Raw genomic sequence first — 19,088 nt, 5'->3', positions numbered from 1 at the left:
CCCGCTGCTTGATATATATAGCTGTAATGTCAAATTAGAAAATAAATTCAGTTCCTTTCTAACCACTACCGAAGACAGACGTCTTAGCTACTCTCTACAGTTCCAATACACCATTTTCAGCAGGAAAATACGTACACAATATAATTTGTTGTTGAATAGTCAAATTTATCATTATTCAATGGTAGTTTATGGTGATTTTATTGGAAATTTTTATCAGGGTAATTTCATGAATGAAAATTTGACAGGAGGTTGCGCCCAAGCCCGTGAGTGTTAATATCGTTAATATCAATTAGCCTGTGCGCGCAGGCGTAGTCGACATATGAATGATACTAACGAGTGGAGCTTTTTTGTCGATCATATTTAAAGCTTTCAACAGTGTTCGACATTCGATGAGAAAATCTTATTGGAATCTTATTGGAATCGTAAACAACAGCTTTTCCCATTAAATTCTTATTGACTGAAATTCAATTTAACCGTTATTTTGTAGTTGAAAATATGATTTTTTTTTGTCACGCGAAAATCGTTTTTTTTCGTAAACCGTGGGATGGACGTACTTCGGACATATTGCGCTGGATAGAGGGCCAGATCTGCTGTCCAATGCATTACGTCCGCGTTATGTTTCACATATTTATTTGAAGAAAAAAATATTGTTTCAACCGTGACTAACGTGAAGGTAAGTAATACATCAACGATTATCATTAGTTACATGAAAAAATAATTTGAGATCAAATTTGATTAGAATTAACAGAATTAATTAGAAACAATTACGGCAAGTATAACAATAGCTGGAAATTCAATCCATTTTTGTCGTTAATTCAATGCAAAACTGCAAACTAGAACGGTGATTTTTTTTCAACGGTTGGAAGTTTAATTTACTTATTTATTTATTGTTATGACCTCCATCTAACAAAATGTCATCAATTAATTATATAATAAGGGGATTCACTTGACAGCGTAAACCACTTATTAAAGTATATTCTGATTAAAGGTCGCGATCGCCAAGGCAATCTTTGATTATTTCATTCACAATTTCATGAAACAGTTCAAATAACAGAAAATCATGGCTTACGCAGCAATTTAAACTGTTTAGTTGGTCCTCTTAATAATTAATTAGTTTTGTACTGTTCATTTTAATTCCGCCCTCTAATGTTTATCTTTTGACTGATACGCGTATTTAGACTACTACTTATAATCTTCCTCAGTGTCTCCTCTAAGCAGAATATCCTCTTCGAATGAGTGTATTGTGGATTTAGCACCAAATCGGTGTCGGAAATAACTTCATTGACTTCCGCTGCCTTTCTTATGCGTTAAACATAACGTCGGAAGTAGTGCGCTGTATAGCAAATCTGATGCTCTATTCAGCGCACTACTTCCGACGTTATGTTTAACGCACAGGAAAAGCAGCGGAAGTCAATGAAGTTATTTCCGACACCGATTTGGTGCTAAATCCACAATACACTCATTCGAAGAGGATATTCTGCTTAGAGGAGACACTGAGGAAGATTATAAGTAGTAGTCTAAATACGCGTATCAGTCAAAAGATAAACATTAGAGGGTGGAATTAACCCTCTAATACCCAATCCCGCCTTTAGACGGGGTATAGTTTGAGCATTTTTGTAATTTTTGTTTCGTGGAAAATCATTTTTTTTATATTTTTGGCTGATATTTAGGACTGTTCTGTATATCTCAAAACAATTTTGGTGTATTTTAAAACGTGTGTATGCACTTCAGTGTTGGATTCCGGAGTCGATTTCACTTCACTTTCAAACAACCGTTTTCGCTTAGGGATGTACGTAGGGTGCCGTTTTGAGCACCCCTTGAACCTAGTTCTGGCTGTCAAAAGTGAAACCATAACAAAAACAAGCAGTCAGAAATATTATTTGTTGCTCCTCCGGAAAGAATTAGAAATTATCATTGGAAGGTATTTAAATTAAATGAATTTGATAATTAGTTTTCATCTATTCATAATTTATTGTTTATTTACATCCCATAGAATGAGCGACACGAAAGATGATGAATCATCTGATTCCATCCAGATCCCTGGAGGAGAAGAAAACTATATCGAAGAGGAGTATTTGGAATCTGACAACGATGAATTGGCAGCAGCTATCGATGAACCAGAACAGTTTCGGAACATATCCGTCCCATCTATCAACGTTGAAGGCGAAGATTTGCGATCATCCATTTCGGGAGAATGTTCCAATTCCAGCAAAGAGCCAACTGAAAACGACGGAGGAGTTGAAGTAGGAGAACAAGTGACATTTTCCCTCAACATGTCAGCCAAGAAGTACAGAAAGTATCAATTCCACATAATCGGCGCCTTTTATGCTCGGTCGTTTCGAACGCAACATTTATCAGATGAACTGTTCAAGCGGGATATTTATGGACATACGCTGCCGGAATTGCATAAGTGTATTTGGAAGCATTGCGCAAATTTCGTTGCCCGTGAAGTGGTTGTTGACTGTTCCGATGGTGATAAAAACGTGAGATGGGCATCTAAGCAGACTCCGGACGTGTCGGATATCGGAAAATACATCCTTCTGAAGCATGGCAAGACTAAAAAGGTGCACACTCTGGCTGATTTGGGTGAAAATACCAAGCTGCTGTCGAAGTGGCGCGGAAGTGAGGTGCAGGTCCACGTTTTCAAACATTCTACTGCTGTGGCGTCGAACACTCTATGGGACATGGTGAACAAAAAACTGCTACACCCTGAGTCAAAGGACAAAACAGGAGCACCAGCAACACAGGAAATTGTTAGCTGTATCGAGCAATTGAAAAGTACGCATACGCACTACACTGCGTTGTACGCTTCTTGGGAAAAATGGGCGAATTACATTCTTGCTCACCCCGGTGATGTACGACCGAATCTAATGAAGGATGCTCCACCGGACGAATACCTTCATCTATTCCGATCGGTGCCGGTATCAGAAGTGCATCGTCTTCAAGCCACTCGTCATGGTTTACAAGTCGCCTACAACATCGTTGAAAGTATTTCTTCATCAATCAATACTTTGTGCGACAGGGTTGATTCGGTTGCTATAAACGTTGCGGAGGTTCAACTGCAAGCACATGAACTGAAGGCACAAGTTCGAGCTTCTCATTCACTTCTGCAAGCTATGGAAGCATCACTGCCACCCGAGGAAAGTGAGTTTAGCCGGAAATTAGCATCTAAGGTCACTGATGCTATTGATGTCGACCATCAAGAGTAAAAGATGGATGATAGCGAAAGTTGTTTTTTTAGAATTTCAGTAGAAGGGTTCTAATCTCATACCAAATAAATAAAAAGTACACATACGGTTTAAACATTTCACTTTATTGTTCGCTTATTGATGGGTCAAATTTTCCTCCCGGAAGATATCCACATTTTTGAAAAAGTTTGGAGCAATCATATGATGTGAATTTAGTTAGTGCACCTTGAACAACATTTGACAATGGTGTTTTGCATCCTTCTGTGTAGTTTCGTCTCAAATATTTTTTTACCAACCCAAAAACCACCTCAATTGGGTTGAAAAACGGGCAATATGCTGGGAGGAAAAGTGGAATTATCCCCAAAGAGCGTAAATACTGTATGATATTAGAATCACAGTGGATTCGAGTTCCGTCCATCACCCAAACTGAAAATCTACCTGGATATGTTCTTACGCAATCGTTTGAAAAAACCATTTTTCGGCAACAATCGAAGAACTTTTGCCGCGTAAATGTTCCTTCGGTTTCAAAAGACTCGACTATCCCGTTTTGTCCCAAAAAACAAAGGCAAGATACCCGGGGTCTCCTGCAGAATTCTCCCTTGTACACTAGTTTTCTTCCGACTACTCCGTAACCTTTATTGCGCAACAGTCGACCGTTTGCGAAAGCAACTTCATCGAGAAACAGCAGTTGATGCAAATCCCATTGAAAACAGCTCAATTCTTGGGTATATCGATCGATGTCTGCTTGGCGTATTTGGATGGCTCTCCTTTCCAGCGTCTTCCAAGATAGTCCGTGAGCATGCAAAATTTTGCAAATCGTCGAGGCACTTATGGATGTTCCGAAGTGAATAGCAAATTGCTGCCGGGCTTCGTCAAGATACAGGATAGGATTTTTCTTATACAGATTCACTAGCCACTTTTGTTTGTCCATGTCGAATTTCCTGAATGTGGTCCTCCGTTTATTAGCATTTAGTATACCGTCTCGTTCATAGTTGATGATCCAGGAGCTGATAGTTGATTTAGATTTTGAGTAGATCTTTGCTAGTTGTGCCCGTGAAAATCCAAGAAAATAGTATCCGTACAAACAATGGTACTGTGTGTTGCTGCTCGCCCGACGATGCTGCACATTTTGAAGAATCGAATTCTGCATTTCGGCAATATGTAAATATTCACTTGAATTTCGTTGAAAATTCTCAATCTGATCAATTTCAAGAACGAAAAACCTCAAATACGAAAATTAATTCAATCAATGAATAACAAATATTTTCTTACGGCGAGAGAGAGATCAGTTGTCATTTTTGACAATTTGACTTGTCAAATTGGAGCACGACTGTTTTTACGACTGTTCAAAACACGACCGTTTCGAACCGCCGTGTTCGATAAGGAAATCCACGCACAATACATTTTTAAAAAATCATTGAAAAATTGATGTTTTAGTTACCTTTTAGAAGTCATTGTTTATTTTGTATTAAATCGCTACAATTAACATATTTTAAATTTTTCACAAATCATTCTATCCTTGTTTAACAGTTTAAGGGAATCGAATACACTCTAAAATTATTTTCCTTAAAATTACACGGAAAATAAAATTTTCTGTGAAAAAAAATTATAATAATAATATTTCAACAATAATCATAAAATCTCAAAATTTTTTCATCTCGAAAAATCCGTTCCTTAAACTGGCTTCCAGGAAAAATATAGAAGTGTGGGGATGTTCAAAAATAAAAATTAGAAAAATCAAAAACTGAAATTTACAAAATCGAGAATTGAAAAGAATCATCTTCCAAAACATGTTTAAATCGATTTTAGATGACGAAAAATGATATTTAGATCAAAATCAAAAATTTGGGTATTAGAGGGTTAAAATGAACAGTACAAAACTAATTAATTATTAAGAGGACTCACTAAAGAGTTTAAATTGCTGCGTCAGCCATGATTTTCTGTTATTTGAAATGTTTCATGAAATTGTGAATGAAATAATCAAAGATTGCCTTGGCGATCGCGACCTTTAATCAGAATATACTTTAATAAGTGGTTTACGCTGTCAAGTGAATCCCCTTATTAATTAATTAATTGATGAAATTTTGTTAGATGGAGGTCATAACAATAAATAAATAAGTAAATTAAACTTCCAACCGTTGAAAAAAATCACCGTTCTAGTTTGCAGTTTTGCATTGAATTAACGACAAAAAGGATTGAATTTCCAGCTATTGTTATACTTGCCGTGATTGTTTCTAATTAATTCTGTTAATTCTAATCTAATTTGATCTTTAATTATTTTTTCATGTAACTAATGATAATCGTTGATGTGTTACTTACCTTCACGTTAGTCTATTGTCGTCACGGTTGAAACAATAATTTTTTCTTCAAATAAATATGTGAAACATAACGCGGACGTAATGCATTGGACAGCAGATCTGGTCCTCTATCCAGCGCAATATGTCCGAAGTACGTCCATCCCACGGTTTACGAAAAAAAAACGATTTTCGCGTGACAAAAAAAAATCATATTTACAACTACAAAATAATGGTTAAATTGAATTTTAGTCAATGAGAATTCAATGAGAAAAGCTGTTGTTTACGATTCCAATAAGATTCCAATAAGATTCCAATAAGATTTTCTCATCGAATGTCGAACACTGTTGAAAGCTTTAAATGATCGACAAAAAAGCTCCACTCGTTAGTGTCATTCATATGTCGACTACGCCTGCGCGCACAGGCTAATATCAACACTGTTGTCGTTTCGTAAAATCGACTATTCAAACTCAAATCTTGAAAGGTAAACTCAAAAGTTATGTAAATTTTTTTTCTCGTGTTCTACAGTTCGATCAGAAACAATGAAATCGCCCAATCTTATATGCAAGGGCTAACATCATCCACTGTCGTTTTTGTCGGTCGCGGACGAGGTCTGTTTTCTGGGTGTTCTGCGGATTTTTCTGCCATCGTTCATCGCTGTGAAGTGAAAAGAAAAATTAGATCCTGAATTTCCGCATTTTCACCGCGAAAATCCGAATTCTGATCTTTGCAGCTCTGAACTTGATCCGAAAAATTTACAATGGAAGCGCAACTATTCAGGTAAATATGGAAATTTTGTCTACGGCTTTCTCTTTCCAAACCTAACCTATATTCACTGTTGCGTCTCCGTAGCCAAAGCAGCTCCGTTCTGAGGGGATACGAAGATCTAGTGGAGTGTCCGTACAACCGAGCGCACCAGATAATGCAATTCCGGATGCAGACGCATCTGACCAAGTGCCGCAAGAACTACAAGGATCTCAAGTACGTGAAATGCCCTTTTAACGAAACGCACGACATCCCGCAGAAGGAGCTTGCGGTAAGTTAGTGACCAGGGCCGTAGTAAGGGGCAGTGTTGAAAAATTCATTTCGTCATCTAAATTCAATCACCTACAGCTCATTTTAGAAGCTAAACCTGAGAATGTGGTTTATGAAAAACATGTGCAGCTTGACCAGTTGTGCAAGAAAGTCACGGAAATACGTTTTTCCGTGACTTTCTTGCAGAACTGGTCTAGGTGCACAAGTTTTTCATATGTCATATTCTTAGGTTCAGCTTCTAAAATGAGCTGTAGGTGGTTGAATTTAGATATGACGAAATGAATTTTTCAGCACTGGTAAGGAGAAGGCATTGATAGCTCTCATTTCACTATTCTTCTCTAGCTCCACGTAGAAAGTTGCGTTGATCGCGAATCTTTCGATCGGTACAAGTTCTGTGTGGCAACATCGGCGGCCACCATCGTTCCGGAGGTCGCGTCATCGGTGGACGAATCCCTTGACAACAGAATCATGGGGAATCCGACGGAGGAAATGTGGGACGAGGGACCCATGGTCAGGGCCTACAATCCCCAAGCTTACGCGGCGCGTTCCAACGTCATTCGGAAGTGCACGGGAATGGCTCCGTCGCAGAAAAAAGCCTTCAAGGAGGCTGAGCGCCAGCGTCTGGCCGAGCTCAAGCGTCGCTGCGAGATTAAAACGGAACAAAAGTAGAACGTTTGGGAATTGAGAGTTTTTTTGAGAATCGGGTTGATTGGAGACAGGTGCATTTCATTACACCGTCAGGTAATTTCCATTACTATTTTGAGCTTTCTGCTGTTTTTCATTTAGGTCTTCACAACTGAATTGTCTTTCTTCCCATCCTGGTGGTTGTTTCGTTTGATCAATGAATATGAATATCTCTAAATAGCAATCACATTGTTAAAGAATGTTAAATTAAATATTTCAATGATAAAAAAAAACGGAGATGAAACTGCCTAGGGCTGAAAATCTCAAATTTTGTAAAATTATTATGTTTTGTACAGTAGACGTTCGGTCGGTGCAAACGGTTTAACTGCAATGCTTTTTAACTGCAAGTCCGGTAAGTTCAACAAATTTGCAGTTATCGCACCGCTATCCGTCAAAACGGAGCGCCAAGTTAGCCCAAATGAGCAATCGAATGAATTTTTCGTTCATTTAACGTCAATTGATGGGTTGTTGACGCCTATCTGACGTTGCAGTTATCGAATTTTGTTCGCTAAGTGAAACGTAAACATGTTGCAGTTATCGAACGTCTACTGTATAACATAATTTGTTTGCATGTGATCATGACATATAGACGGACTTTTTGGGTTGAGTTCAATCAAGATCGTTATGCATTTAGGTTATCCAATATGACGATTACACAGAGAAACAGACGTGACACTCTCATCGCTTGCCATCGATCAACTTTTTAACGGTTGGTTCAAATATTCAATAGGGCAGTGTCCATTTATTATGTAACGCTAAAATCGTCATATTATTCCGCGTCCTAGTATTAAATTTCTTTTGGGTGCCTGTACCAGTTATCGCACCACCTAAGAAAAACTATTTCTACAAAAATAAGAAGAAGACCGACGAATGTGAACAATAATCAAATGATTGATTAGTTTTCATACTTTACAGGAAAAATATGAAAACGGAGCCAAAATTACTTTTAGTATTTTTTACGGCGTGTGCCAATGATAGGAACCCTGTACCAGTTATGGACACATTTGTTAAGTTGGGTTCCACTTCGCACTTCATATTTACATGCATTCCTTATGGGATTTGCCATAACTGGTACACTATGGCGAAATCGGGTGCAAGGAGGCAGAAAAGTTAGAGAAAATGATTTATTTCTACCATAATTTGAGCAAATTGTGAAGTTTGTATGATTGCAATCATCTTTTGTGATCGTGATCTGTTGTTCACGATTTTTTTCTTGTTGCTTTGTATCTTTAAAGGTTGAAAATCAACTATGGAGAATTTGAGGTACTATAGCCATAACTGGTACACTGAGCCTACCATTCCCGTCACGGAAAAATAACGCACTGAACGAAAATTGCTAGGGCGATTCCGTTTGAAGTACATTCACCTCGCATATGATGATAACGCCTACAAAGTATGCAACCAAGCGAACTGTGTCGCTCAACTTCAGAGCAATCAACACATAGAGCCGATTTCTTCACGCTGGCTTAGGCGTTAAGCCAGGTTTAACTATATGGGTAAGCCTGGCTTACCAGTTAAGCCGAGGTGAAGAAAACGGCCCATAATCTCAATAACATCACCTTACGACTAGCATCCAAGCAACAATGTGTGAACCCTCTGCCACAAATAAGGGAACGTCCATAAATTACGTCACGCAAAAATCGACCATTTTCAACCCCCCCTCCCCCCTATGTCACACTTTTTGTATTGGACCTCTGAAATTTTTGTATGGGTCGTCACACTTTGCTGAACCCCCCCTCCCCCCTCAAAGCGTGACGTAATTTATGGACGTTCCCTAATCGGTGGTATCACCAGGCTTATTCTGCGCGGCGTGTGAGGTGAGACGGACGGTTTCGTCTCACGTGACGTGAGACGACTAATGTAAATCAAATGGGGCGAGTCGACTTTTGTCACCTCATTCGACTCGTCTCACCTCACACGCCGCGCAAAATAAGCCTGCACATTTCCCGGAATGCCATTTCCCGGAGTGACATTTCCCGGAATGACATTTGCCAGAATGACACATTTCCCGGAATGCCACTTCCCGGAATGATTATTTTCCCGGAATGCCATTTCCCGGAATACCATTTCCCGGAGTGACATTTCCCGGAATCACTATTTTTGCGAAATTGTGTTTTAAGTCATTAGGGAGCTAAGGGGCTAGATCATTTAACTGAATGATTTAAATTCTAAGGACGGACATTGGGCAGCCTAGTCGAATAGTTTGATTTCGATATGTGCTCGAGGTATGTGCACCTTGGAAGAACACCCTATTTTCAAAAGAAGGAAAAATCTCCGATGGGAGAGTTTGTGATGTGGTCAGTATTACAGCATCATAGCATCCTAATTAATGAATTGCTAATGTTGTATACATATTAAAGAACAGCCTATCTTTAAAAGAAGAAAAAAAAATCTGATGAGAGAGTTAGTAGCAAGATATTCGACTTTAAACCTCAAAGTGATCCGTTACTGTGTAGGGACGGTAGTATGTATATGCATTTATGATAATCAAACAATTCAACTCGGCTGCTATACTGTACTATTGGCGGCCACTCTACTAACTCTCCCATCAGAGATTTTTCCTTCTTTTAAAAATAGGCTGTTCTTTCGAGGTGTATACAGTTTCATAATAAAACCATTCCATTAGGCTGCCCAGTGGCCGTCCTTGTAAAGCTGTGGTAGTTTGCTTCAAAATGAAGTACATGATGATGGGTTAGTTGCATTTGTTGTTTTTTGTATGTACTTTGCCATGGTGGATGAGGAGGTCTAAGGGCTTTCGACTAAAACATCTTCGATTTATCACGGACAACCGGCTTGTTGGTCCGATGAGAGCACGACAAACGAAGTCCTTCACGGACAACCGGATGGTTGGTTCAATGAGGACATGCCAATCAAATTCCCTCACGGACAATCATGATGGCACGATAGAATTAATATCCACCATTTTATATATTAAAAGCTTGATTAAAAGCTCTTTCAATTATAATGAAAAGGATAGGTATGTGGTATTTTTGTGCTAATCAAGTTGGCTGAGAATTATGATTGAATTCATTACCAGTTCAACTGCCAAGAAGATAACACGCAACTCACCACAAAAGTCATAAGACCTATAATGACCTATTCGGCCTATTAACACTTTCGTTCTGATGTACCTCGGCTTAACATACTTCAGCCCTAATGATCGAGCATCATTCCGGGAAATGTCACTCCGGAAAATGGCATTCCGGGAAATGGCATTCCGGGAGATGGCATTCCGGGAAATGTGATACCACCCAAATAATCACATCAAACACAGTAAAGTAAATAATATCATTGAAGTGGCCCACACTTATATAAAAACATAAATACATAGGGTAGTGAACCACTTGGACAGCGGCCGGTATTTTGGGCACTCTTCGCTATAACTCAGTCAATTCCAAACCAATTGACTTGAAATTTTGTACACTTCTAGATACTATACGTATTTCATCGCGTTCCAATAGGTTGGGGCGGGGCAAGATGGGTCAGTGCCATATTCGGGCCCATTACTTATGTTTTGATTATGTTAATAATTTTGTAAGATGACCAGCATCAATATACAAAAGTTTTCTTAAGCGATACATTCCATATAATCACCATATAAACGGCCGCGGGGCAAGATGGGTCACCTTCAATTTTGAACGTATTTTTTTAGCATTCAAAAGTTATTTATTTTTTATTACAAGACTATCTCATAAATGACTTCAATCAAGCGGAATGAACGCTCAAAATTATAACATAAAATTATGATAATTTTTTAGTGAAAGCATCGATTTTCAAGTTGCCTTAGGACCACTCAAATCGTAAAGTATTTTATATTCCAAATAGGGTATCGCGCCACTTGGGCGGTGGCTTCTATATTCGTCTGTTTTCCACTATAACTCAGTCAAATTTGAACCAATTGACTTGAAATGTTGTACACGGGTAGATACTATACCTATCTCACCACATTCCAAAAGTTGTGTCAATTGGTTCAAATTTGACTAAGTTATAGTGGAAAATAGACGAATATAGAAGCCACCGCCCAAGTGGCGCGATTCCCTAAATTTATCAAATGTTTACTAGTAGCTCTTGTTTACTCAGTTTGGATATGGAGCATATATGAATGCGAAACAAATCTTATATTTTGACGTTTTTCGTTGAGAAAATGTGAATTACTTAAAAGGTGACCCATCTTGCCCCGCACTTTTTTCACGGCGTAAAATCGATCACTTTTTAAAACTGCTTGTTTAACATCATATTTTGTATTGAATGAACTTTTTATTGACATTTAGCATAGCTAACTAGTGTATTAAAGAGTAGCGTACGAATACAAGCCAATACGATTTGTATTTACAAAGTTATGGTGATCCATCCTTGCCCCGCCCCACCCTAATTGTGTCAATTAATTCAGAATTGGCTGAGTTATAGCAGAAAAGTGTCCAAAATATGAGCCCTGCCGAGATGGTTCCACTTCCCTAAGTGACCCGCTTTTGTCAGCCCCTTTTCGGAACACATTTTTTGCTCTCCTTGAAAACCTAAATAGTTTTTCAAACTTTTTATCCCTCTAAGTTCTGCATTTCAGCTGTAGTTTGATGATAAACATTAAATAATTGGTTAAAGTTTGTCTGAAAGCTAATAAGAGCAAAAGGTTTGTCGTAGAATGGGGCTGACAAAATCGGGTCCTTACTGTAATTTGGAAAATGCCAACTCCAAATGCACTCCCAGAAGCTATGTTCAAAATTTGAACGAAATCAATCAAGCTTAAGAGCATCGCCACGATCGTCCCTATCTAGGTTCTATCTCTATTTTCGGGCCCTTAATAGAGACGGACCCATATTCACACCGATGGTATCTAAACTTATTTGTAATTTATTTGTTTGATCTACATCAACAGGCTTACTAGAGCCCCAATGATGGTTTAAAAATAATAATAATAATAATTATGATAACAATAATATTAGAAAACAAATTCAAAGGTCAAACACAAACAAGTTGGAACATAATAGCGCAGTCAAGGTATTGAAACTTAAACTAAGGTACATAACAATGAATTCGTCAGTTATTTCTGTTGCTAAAAAAAGACAAAAAACTACGACGTAGTGCGTTGCGTGTCAAGTGGAAGTCGAAGAATGACGCCACCCTATTGAAAACGCGCATCAAGCCCCCAAAAGCTCCATGTAGTACATAGTTAGTTCGTCGAAGTGGTAGTCTCAGCATGATGCTATTGCGGAGTGATCGCGGCTGGACATTTACGTCGATTTGTTCCAGCAACGCTCCGCAATCTATTCGTCCCTGTAACGTATCAGCAATCGTCAATGCTCTGGCGGCATCCCTCCTTGTACGCAGTTGATCTAGATCGATCAGTTGGCATCTGCTCTCGTAACTGGGTAATCGGAACGGGTCTCTCCAAGGCAGCCGTCGTAATGCGGAGAAAACGTCGCTGGACGGATTCAATCCTCTCGACGCCATTGTTGTACCCGGGACTCCAAACTGTAGAGCAGTACTCTAACGTAGAGCGCACGAAGGAGCAGTACAACGATTTCAGGCAATAGACATCAGAAAAGTTTTTGGCTATTCTGAAGATGAACCCTAGGGTCTTGGACGATTTTTCTACAATGTACGAGATATGTTGCCTAAATGTCAACGTCGAATCCAAAATGACTCCCAAGTCCTTGACATGGTGCACACGTTCGAGAGCTGTGCCTAGCATGCTGTATACGAAGATAATCGGCTGCTTCTTTCGTGAGAACGTAATAATAGAGCACTTCGTTGGATTTACAATCATTCGGTTCAATGAGCACCAGTTAGCAAAACGCGTGACCTGCTGTTGCAAGAAGACGCAATCATCAGTTGAGTGAATCCGAAGAAAGATCTTCATGTCATCGGCATACGACAACCGAGGGCCTTCAATCACGAAATTGACGTCGTTGAAATAGAGCAGGAAGATTAATGGACCAAGATGACTTCCTTGTGGTATGCCGGAGGTAGCGTTAAAGCAGTTCGATTTGCAGTCACCTATGGTCACAATCAGCTGACGGTCGGTTAGATATGAGCGGAACCAAGCTAGGAGACTCCCGCCAATGCCGTACCTATCGAGTTTTGCGATCGCAATGGCGTGGTTCAGCTTGTCGAAGGCTGCTGACAAGTCAGTGTAGATAACATCGGTCTGAGCACGTTCGATCATACTCTGAGTGATGCGTGAAGTGAGGCAAAGCAGATTCGTGGAAGTGGAGCGACCAGCAGTGAACCCGTGTTGGTCAGGGCTCAAAACATGCTTGCAATGTGAGAGCAAAGGCTCCATGATGATGAGCTCGAACAGCTTGGAGATGGCAGTCAATGAGGTAATTCCACGATAGTTATCCACGTCACGTTTGCTTCCTTTTTTGTGTACAGGATACATATGAGCGAGTTTCCAGCAGGAAGGGAATACGCCGCTGGAGAGTGACATGCGGTAGAGGCGTTGAAGTGGATATAGTAAGCAAGAGATGTGTTTTTTTAGGAATGTCGATGGAATGCCGTCCGGTCCAGGATTATTGGATGGTTTGAGTTACGATGCGGCCCTGGAGATCATACCATCGTTGACATGAATGGAACTGAACATTTGGCCATTTGGAGGAACATTTCTAGCGGCGATAGAAACTTCGTCGGCGTTTAAGCTCTCTTCATTGAATACGCTAGCAAATTTCTCGGCAAACAACTGACAAATGTCCCGAGGAGTGGAAGCTGATACTCCATTCAACTGCATTGTTGCGGGAAGTCCGGATTCCTTACGTTGTTGGTTGACATACTTCCAGAAAGATTTCGGATGAGATTTGAATTTGAGCTGAATATCACGCTGGTACCTTGAGAAGCATTGGCGACTGGTTCGCTGGTATTCATGGTTGAGCCTCACGTAGTGGTTTCTCAGAGCAAGCGTGCGGTGTTTGGTGAGCTGTCTCAGGGCTGCTCTCTTAATCGTCTTCATCTTTCGTAGTTCGCTAGTCTGCTAGGGAGACCGAGAAGCTTTGCTTTGCATCTGTTCCGTCGTGGAACGGGGGTTTTGCGGGTGATCGGATTCGGGACCGGTAGTTCGATTGAAAGTGGACTGTATAATTTCGGGATTGAACTGGGAGAAAAAAGACGCGGCTTGTTCACTAAACTAAACTAAAACTACCTATTGTATTTCGAATTCGTTTCGGATCGTGATCGTGTACAAGTCGGGGGCGAATCAAAACGTCTTTTCTCGGCGGTGGTTGAAACTTGACTTCTTCGGTCGGTGGTTGAATCGAGACTCTTGTTCGGTGGCGGCGTTGAGCGCACTCAACACACTCAATGAGATGGAAGGAGATGGATGCATAGAGGTGACGGCTTTGGAGATGGAGGAAAATTCCTTGCATCAAGATGCTGATTGGCTCGGGCGTCGTCGGCTGATGGCAGATACGATTACGTTGAGCACATAGTGGGTAAGGTGCGATGCAAAGAGATAAGAGATCGGATAAGCGTCGAAACACACTCTGTGGAAATTATATGCAGAACGCATGAACCGTACATAGTAGATGAGTTGCGATGAGTGCGGAGGTGCGATGGAGCTGCTTCGACGCATGTGAACGCAAGAGAACGCAAGAGAATGCTTGTCGGGTATGGATTTTATGATTGCGCTCGTTGTGTATGTAAAGCAATGCGGATTTAATGTGTTGGGAATGCTAGTAGGTAAAATAAAATGCGTTAATATGTTGTTGTTTTTAAATATAACTCAATGCTTTTTCACTTGCCTTGCATTTTGATGAACCAGACGTAATAAAAATTTATCATACTGTTTATCGATCGCCATGTAAAATAACATATTTCATTGCATATAAAGTAGTATTCCATCAAATCGTTTAAGTTTTTTACAGCATATTTTTGTTATTATATGTGTATAAAAAAACATTTTATTTTCTATGTTCGGGATTTAAATGAAGTGATCAATGTTTGATATGGTCGTTTGTTCAGTGCATGCTATTCATGTGCAAGTTAGAAAGTTTAAGTGTTTTATGGTATTCAACTCAATTGCTAAAAGGATTCTGATTGAAAGGTTCTGCTTTTTTCTTTGTCAGGCAAAACTAGAAAAGAGTGTGACATCGATTTCGATTGATACTCTTTTACCTAATATATGATGAATATTGTGTACTTGGGTGTCTACTCATAACTCAAAATAAAATTCCCTGAGTTTTCCAGGTTTTTCCAGATGAAATTTTGAAAGTTTATAATTAAAAAAATAACCCAAATTTTCTAAAAATTATAAAGGGTGACTTAGGGTATCATCGCCAGGTTTGTTCTCTTCGTCATGAGGGATTTATGCCGGTCAAATTGCCTGAAACTTGATCATATTCAATTTGGTTGGGAAGGATTTGATGCCAACTCTGAGTTCAACAGGTTTCAAAAAACCCCCCATGACGAAAAGAACAAAACTGCCGAAAATACGCAAGTTCCCCTACTCTTCAAAAATTCTTTCAATATTTCTGAGCATTATTCCTGGAATTTCTTCCAAAGTATCTTCCTGGCTTTCCGCAAGATTCTTTCACACGAGATATCTGTTTGAGTACGTCCCGATATTTCTTGCAAAGGTTTTCCGATATAGGGTTTGTGTGCCATCAATAATCTCACGCTCCCAATTTCATCCTATTCGAAAACAAGCGATTTCGGCACCGATTGATTCCGTTCTTTTTGTTTTCGTGCGTGCTCACTTCTAACAAAAAATACAAAAATAAAAAACAGAACAAACAGTGCTTCAATCCGTTGTTTTTCGTAGGATGAAAATGAGAGCCACATGCTTAATAAGGGAACCAATACCCTACTAGAGATTCTCGCTGGATTCTTCCTGAAGATCCATCCAAAACTATTCAAAGTTTCTTCAAGAATGTCGTAGCCATGCGATTAGAGTCCGGGTGGATGAGGGTTCGATTCCCGCTCCGACCGATGAAAATTTTCACGAGAATAACTTCTTATCCGTAGCCACTCCGTGTTAAGTTTCGTTCAATCGGTACAGCCGCTGGCTGAAGCCAGTGTCCATGCCTTTTTTAAGGGTTCCCGGGACAGCTATCCATAAACTATTGGATTTTTACCGATAGTTTTCCAATATTCCTCTTGTTTTCCTCGCGGAACTTCGTCCGCAGCTGCTTTCTAGATTCCATATGGTTTTAAGAATTCCTCCTTGGATGTCCTTAATATTTTTTCTCGGGATTACTATTATCTCGAACTTTTTTCAAGATGTCTCATTTTTTCTTAGGTTTTTCCTAAAGTTCCTGTCGAGATTTCTTCAATAACACTTTGCGGAGTTGCTCGCAAGATTTTATTTGAATTCCCTCGAATATTTCTCCATGAATTTCCAATAAGGTATTTCATAAGTTATCTCAGGAGACATTCTGAGGAAAACCCGTAGAAGAATCCCTGCAATTACTTTGGGAGAAATTCCTAAAGAAATATCCAGAATCTCGAGACAATTTCTGGTAAAGATTCCGGGAGGAATTTTGGGAATAATGCACAGAATATCTGTAAAAACTCTCAGGTGGATCACTATAAGAAATCCAGTACAACTACAAGAAACAGCCTGGCTCTGAAAATATGCAAGAGAAGAATTCAATGAGAAATATCAGCAATAACTCCTGTAGAAATCCCAGAAGGCATTCTGGAAAAAAAATCTTAGGGGAAAATTCAGGGTATTTTAATTAAGAAAAGCTCTGAGAGACATCTTATGACCAACATCGGAAGGAATCTTCTGAGAGAAGTTCCAGGAGATACTCCGAGAAAAATCTCAGGTAAAACTTCAAAATAAACATCGCAAAAACTTTTAAAAAATTCCTGTAGGAGACCAGGAAGAACATCTCGAAGAAAGCCCAAAGCAGTGGTTTGAAGATATCACAGGAAAAAATAAAAGAAATCTCTTGAGGAACTCTTGCAGTAACTTCTTTAACAACTCTGAAAAACGTTCTGTGAAGATCTTCTGTGGAAGTCCCAAGAGGAACACCGGAAGGAATCAGGTAAAATTTTCGTGAGGAGTGCCGAAAGAAATTCCACGATTTATCCCGACAGACATTCTTATAGAGTATTCGGAATAAATTCTGGTAGAAATCCTAGGAAGATTTCTTTGATCAAAACACTGGAGGAACTCTGAGAAGAAATAGCATCCCCGTGAAAAACTCCAGGAGAAATCGGTTGGAATTCAGGAATCCTGGAAGGAATCCGGAAGTATACCTTTCCGGAAAAAAATAAAAAAGGAATACGGTCAAATAGCGTCAAAAATGCGGAATGGAATTTTATAAGAAATCCTGGGAAACATTCCAGGAGATATTGTCAAAGAAGTTCCTGAAAAAAATTCTGACGGAATTTTTGGAAAAAATCCTTGTAGCTCTATATGGATTTTTACTACCAGGTTCATACGACCCAATGATTTTTTTTCGGAGTAAAATTTCCCTGAGTACTCAAAAAATTCCCTGGGTATTCCAGGTTTTTTCCCTGTTAAATAAAATTCCCTGAGGATTCCCGGTTTTTCTGGTTTTTCCAGGTAGTAGACACCCTAGAGACATCTTTTCTCGTAGGTGTCGCCGAAAATTTTGTAATAAAAAAAATCTATACCCTTAAATAACACAAGTTTACAAAATAAAACGAAACTCGTGAACTTCTGTCAACGACGAAAATTTTTGAAGCACAATTTAGTGCTGATTTCGAAACCGACTTTCAAAAAAATTAAAGTAGAACAGTTTTTGAGTTTTAGCTCAATATCGAGTTTTGTAACTTTTCAAAATATGTAATTTACTAAAATTCAAATATATTGCGTTTCGTTCAACCAATTTGAAATCTTTTTTCATAAATTAAAAGCTGAATACAATACCATTCGATCATCTGAATACAGGTTTTGCGTCAGATTGATGAAATTCAAGATATTGGCGAGTTTTAGGGATGATCTTCTTAAATTTTAGCGAAATGCCCAAAATTTTTTGAAGAAATTCAATAAGAAAAAAAACAACTTAAAAATTCTTTCTCGACGTTTATTTGACATATCATATGTAGGTGAGTTACAGTAAAAATTTCGGCTCAATCGGAGCATTGATTACGGAGAATGAGATGTTTGAAGTGAGCAACTTTGCTTAAAAAAAGAACTAAAATCAATTTCTAATCATCAACCTTGTATGGAAAGTCGAAAAAATTTCCGCTCTACTTTAATTATTTTCCTTCGCGTTTTCGAACTCAGAGCATTATTCTACATCAAAAATGATCATCAGCTTACCGAGTTCAAAAATGCTGTAAACTAGTGTAATACATACTTGCCGAATTTTTGTTTCTTTTTGCCGAGATCAGCACAATAAAGTAATGTTTTAATGCCGAAAATCAGTATAACAGTTTCATATTGATTTAAATTGAAATCAACACTCAGATAGCTCAGTCCGGAAGGTAAAAATATGTGTATACATAAAGACATCCCTCACGCGGATATAATTACATTTTATACATTCTTTTATCAAATAATTAATTCAATAATCTCAATCTTGTACAGTTACACCAGATTTGTTTTTTGAACTGGTCGGTTTTTGCTGTTGCAACAGGATCAAAACTGACTAAGTTATAGCAAAAAAAACGGCCCGCGCAAAACAAAAAGCATTTTATCTTTCCGCTCTTACAGATGAAACGATCATTTCACTACCTACATCCAAAGAAGCGCTTCAACATACAAGCGACTTCATCGATCAAATCACGCGAGTCGTTGATGCGCACGAAATAGGCGAAAAAGGATGTGAAAACAACATGCGCACCCTCATTGAAAACCTCATGCACTATGGTCTATCGAACTTCCCTCTTCTCATCTCATAACTTATCGCATCCGATCGCATCTCACCTTACCCACTATGGTCACAGCCTTACGCTGTAGATGGATGGGCGGTTGGTCTGTTGA

General features: G+C 39.0%; 2 protein-coding genes and 1 long non-coding RNA gene across 3 annotated transcripts in view; 2 read left to right on the top strand and 1 right to left on the bottom strand.

The window, feature by feature from the left end:
- Positions 1–8,949, top strand: part of LOC134288016 (uncharacterized) — a 286,653-nt gene extending 277,704 nt beyond the window's left edge. The window contains exon 3 of the long non-coding RNA XR_009997694.1: positions 8,812–8,949. This is a non-coding gene — a long non-coding RNA (uncharacterized LOC134288016). The remainder of the gene's footprint in view (positions 1–8,811) is intronic.
- Positions 3,293–4,588, bottom strand: LOC134287086 (uncharacterized). The gene has a single exon (XM_062848790.1). The coding sequence runs from the start codon at positions 4,336–4,338 to the stop codon at positions 3,313–3,315; it is 1,026 nt and encodes a 341-aa protein (XP_062704774.1). The 5' UTR covers positions 4,339–4,588; the 3' UTR covers positions 3,293–3,312.
- Positions 6,043–7,280, top strand: LOC109427843 (gametocyte-specific factor 1 homolog). The gene is made up of 3 exons (XM_062851577.1): positions 6,043–6,262; positions 6,335–6,518; positions 6,860–7,280. Exons 1-3 carry the CDS (start codon positions 6,243–6,245, stop codon positions 7,184–7,186), a joined length of 531 nt encoding a protein of 176 aa, XP_062707561.1. The 5' UTR covers positions 6,043–6,242; the 3' UTR covers positions 7,187–7,280.
- Positions 8,950–19,088: the final 10,139 nt, after the last annotated feature.

This window comes from Aedes albopictus, chromosome 2 (assembly GCF_035046485.1).
Source record: "Aedes albopictus strain Foshan chromosome 2, AalbF5, whole genome shotgun sequence".
NCBI lineage: Eukaryota > Metazoa > Arthropoda > Insecta > Diptera > Culicidae > Aedes > Aedes albopictus.
Note: the sequence above shows the minus strand (reverse complement) of the source record. Positions and strands in the feature narration are given on the sequence as shown.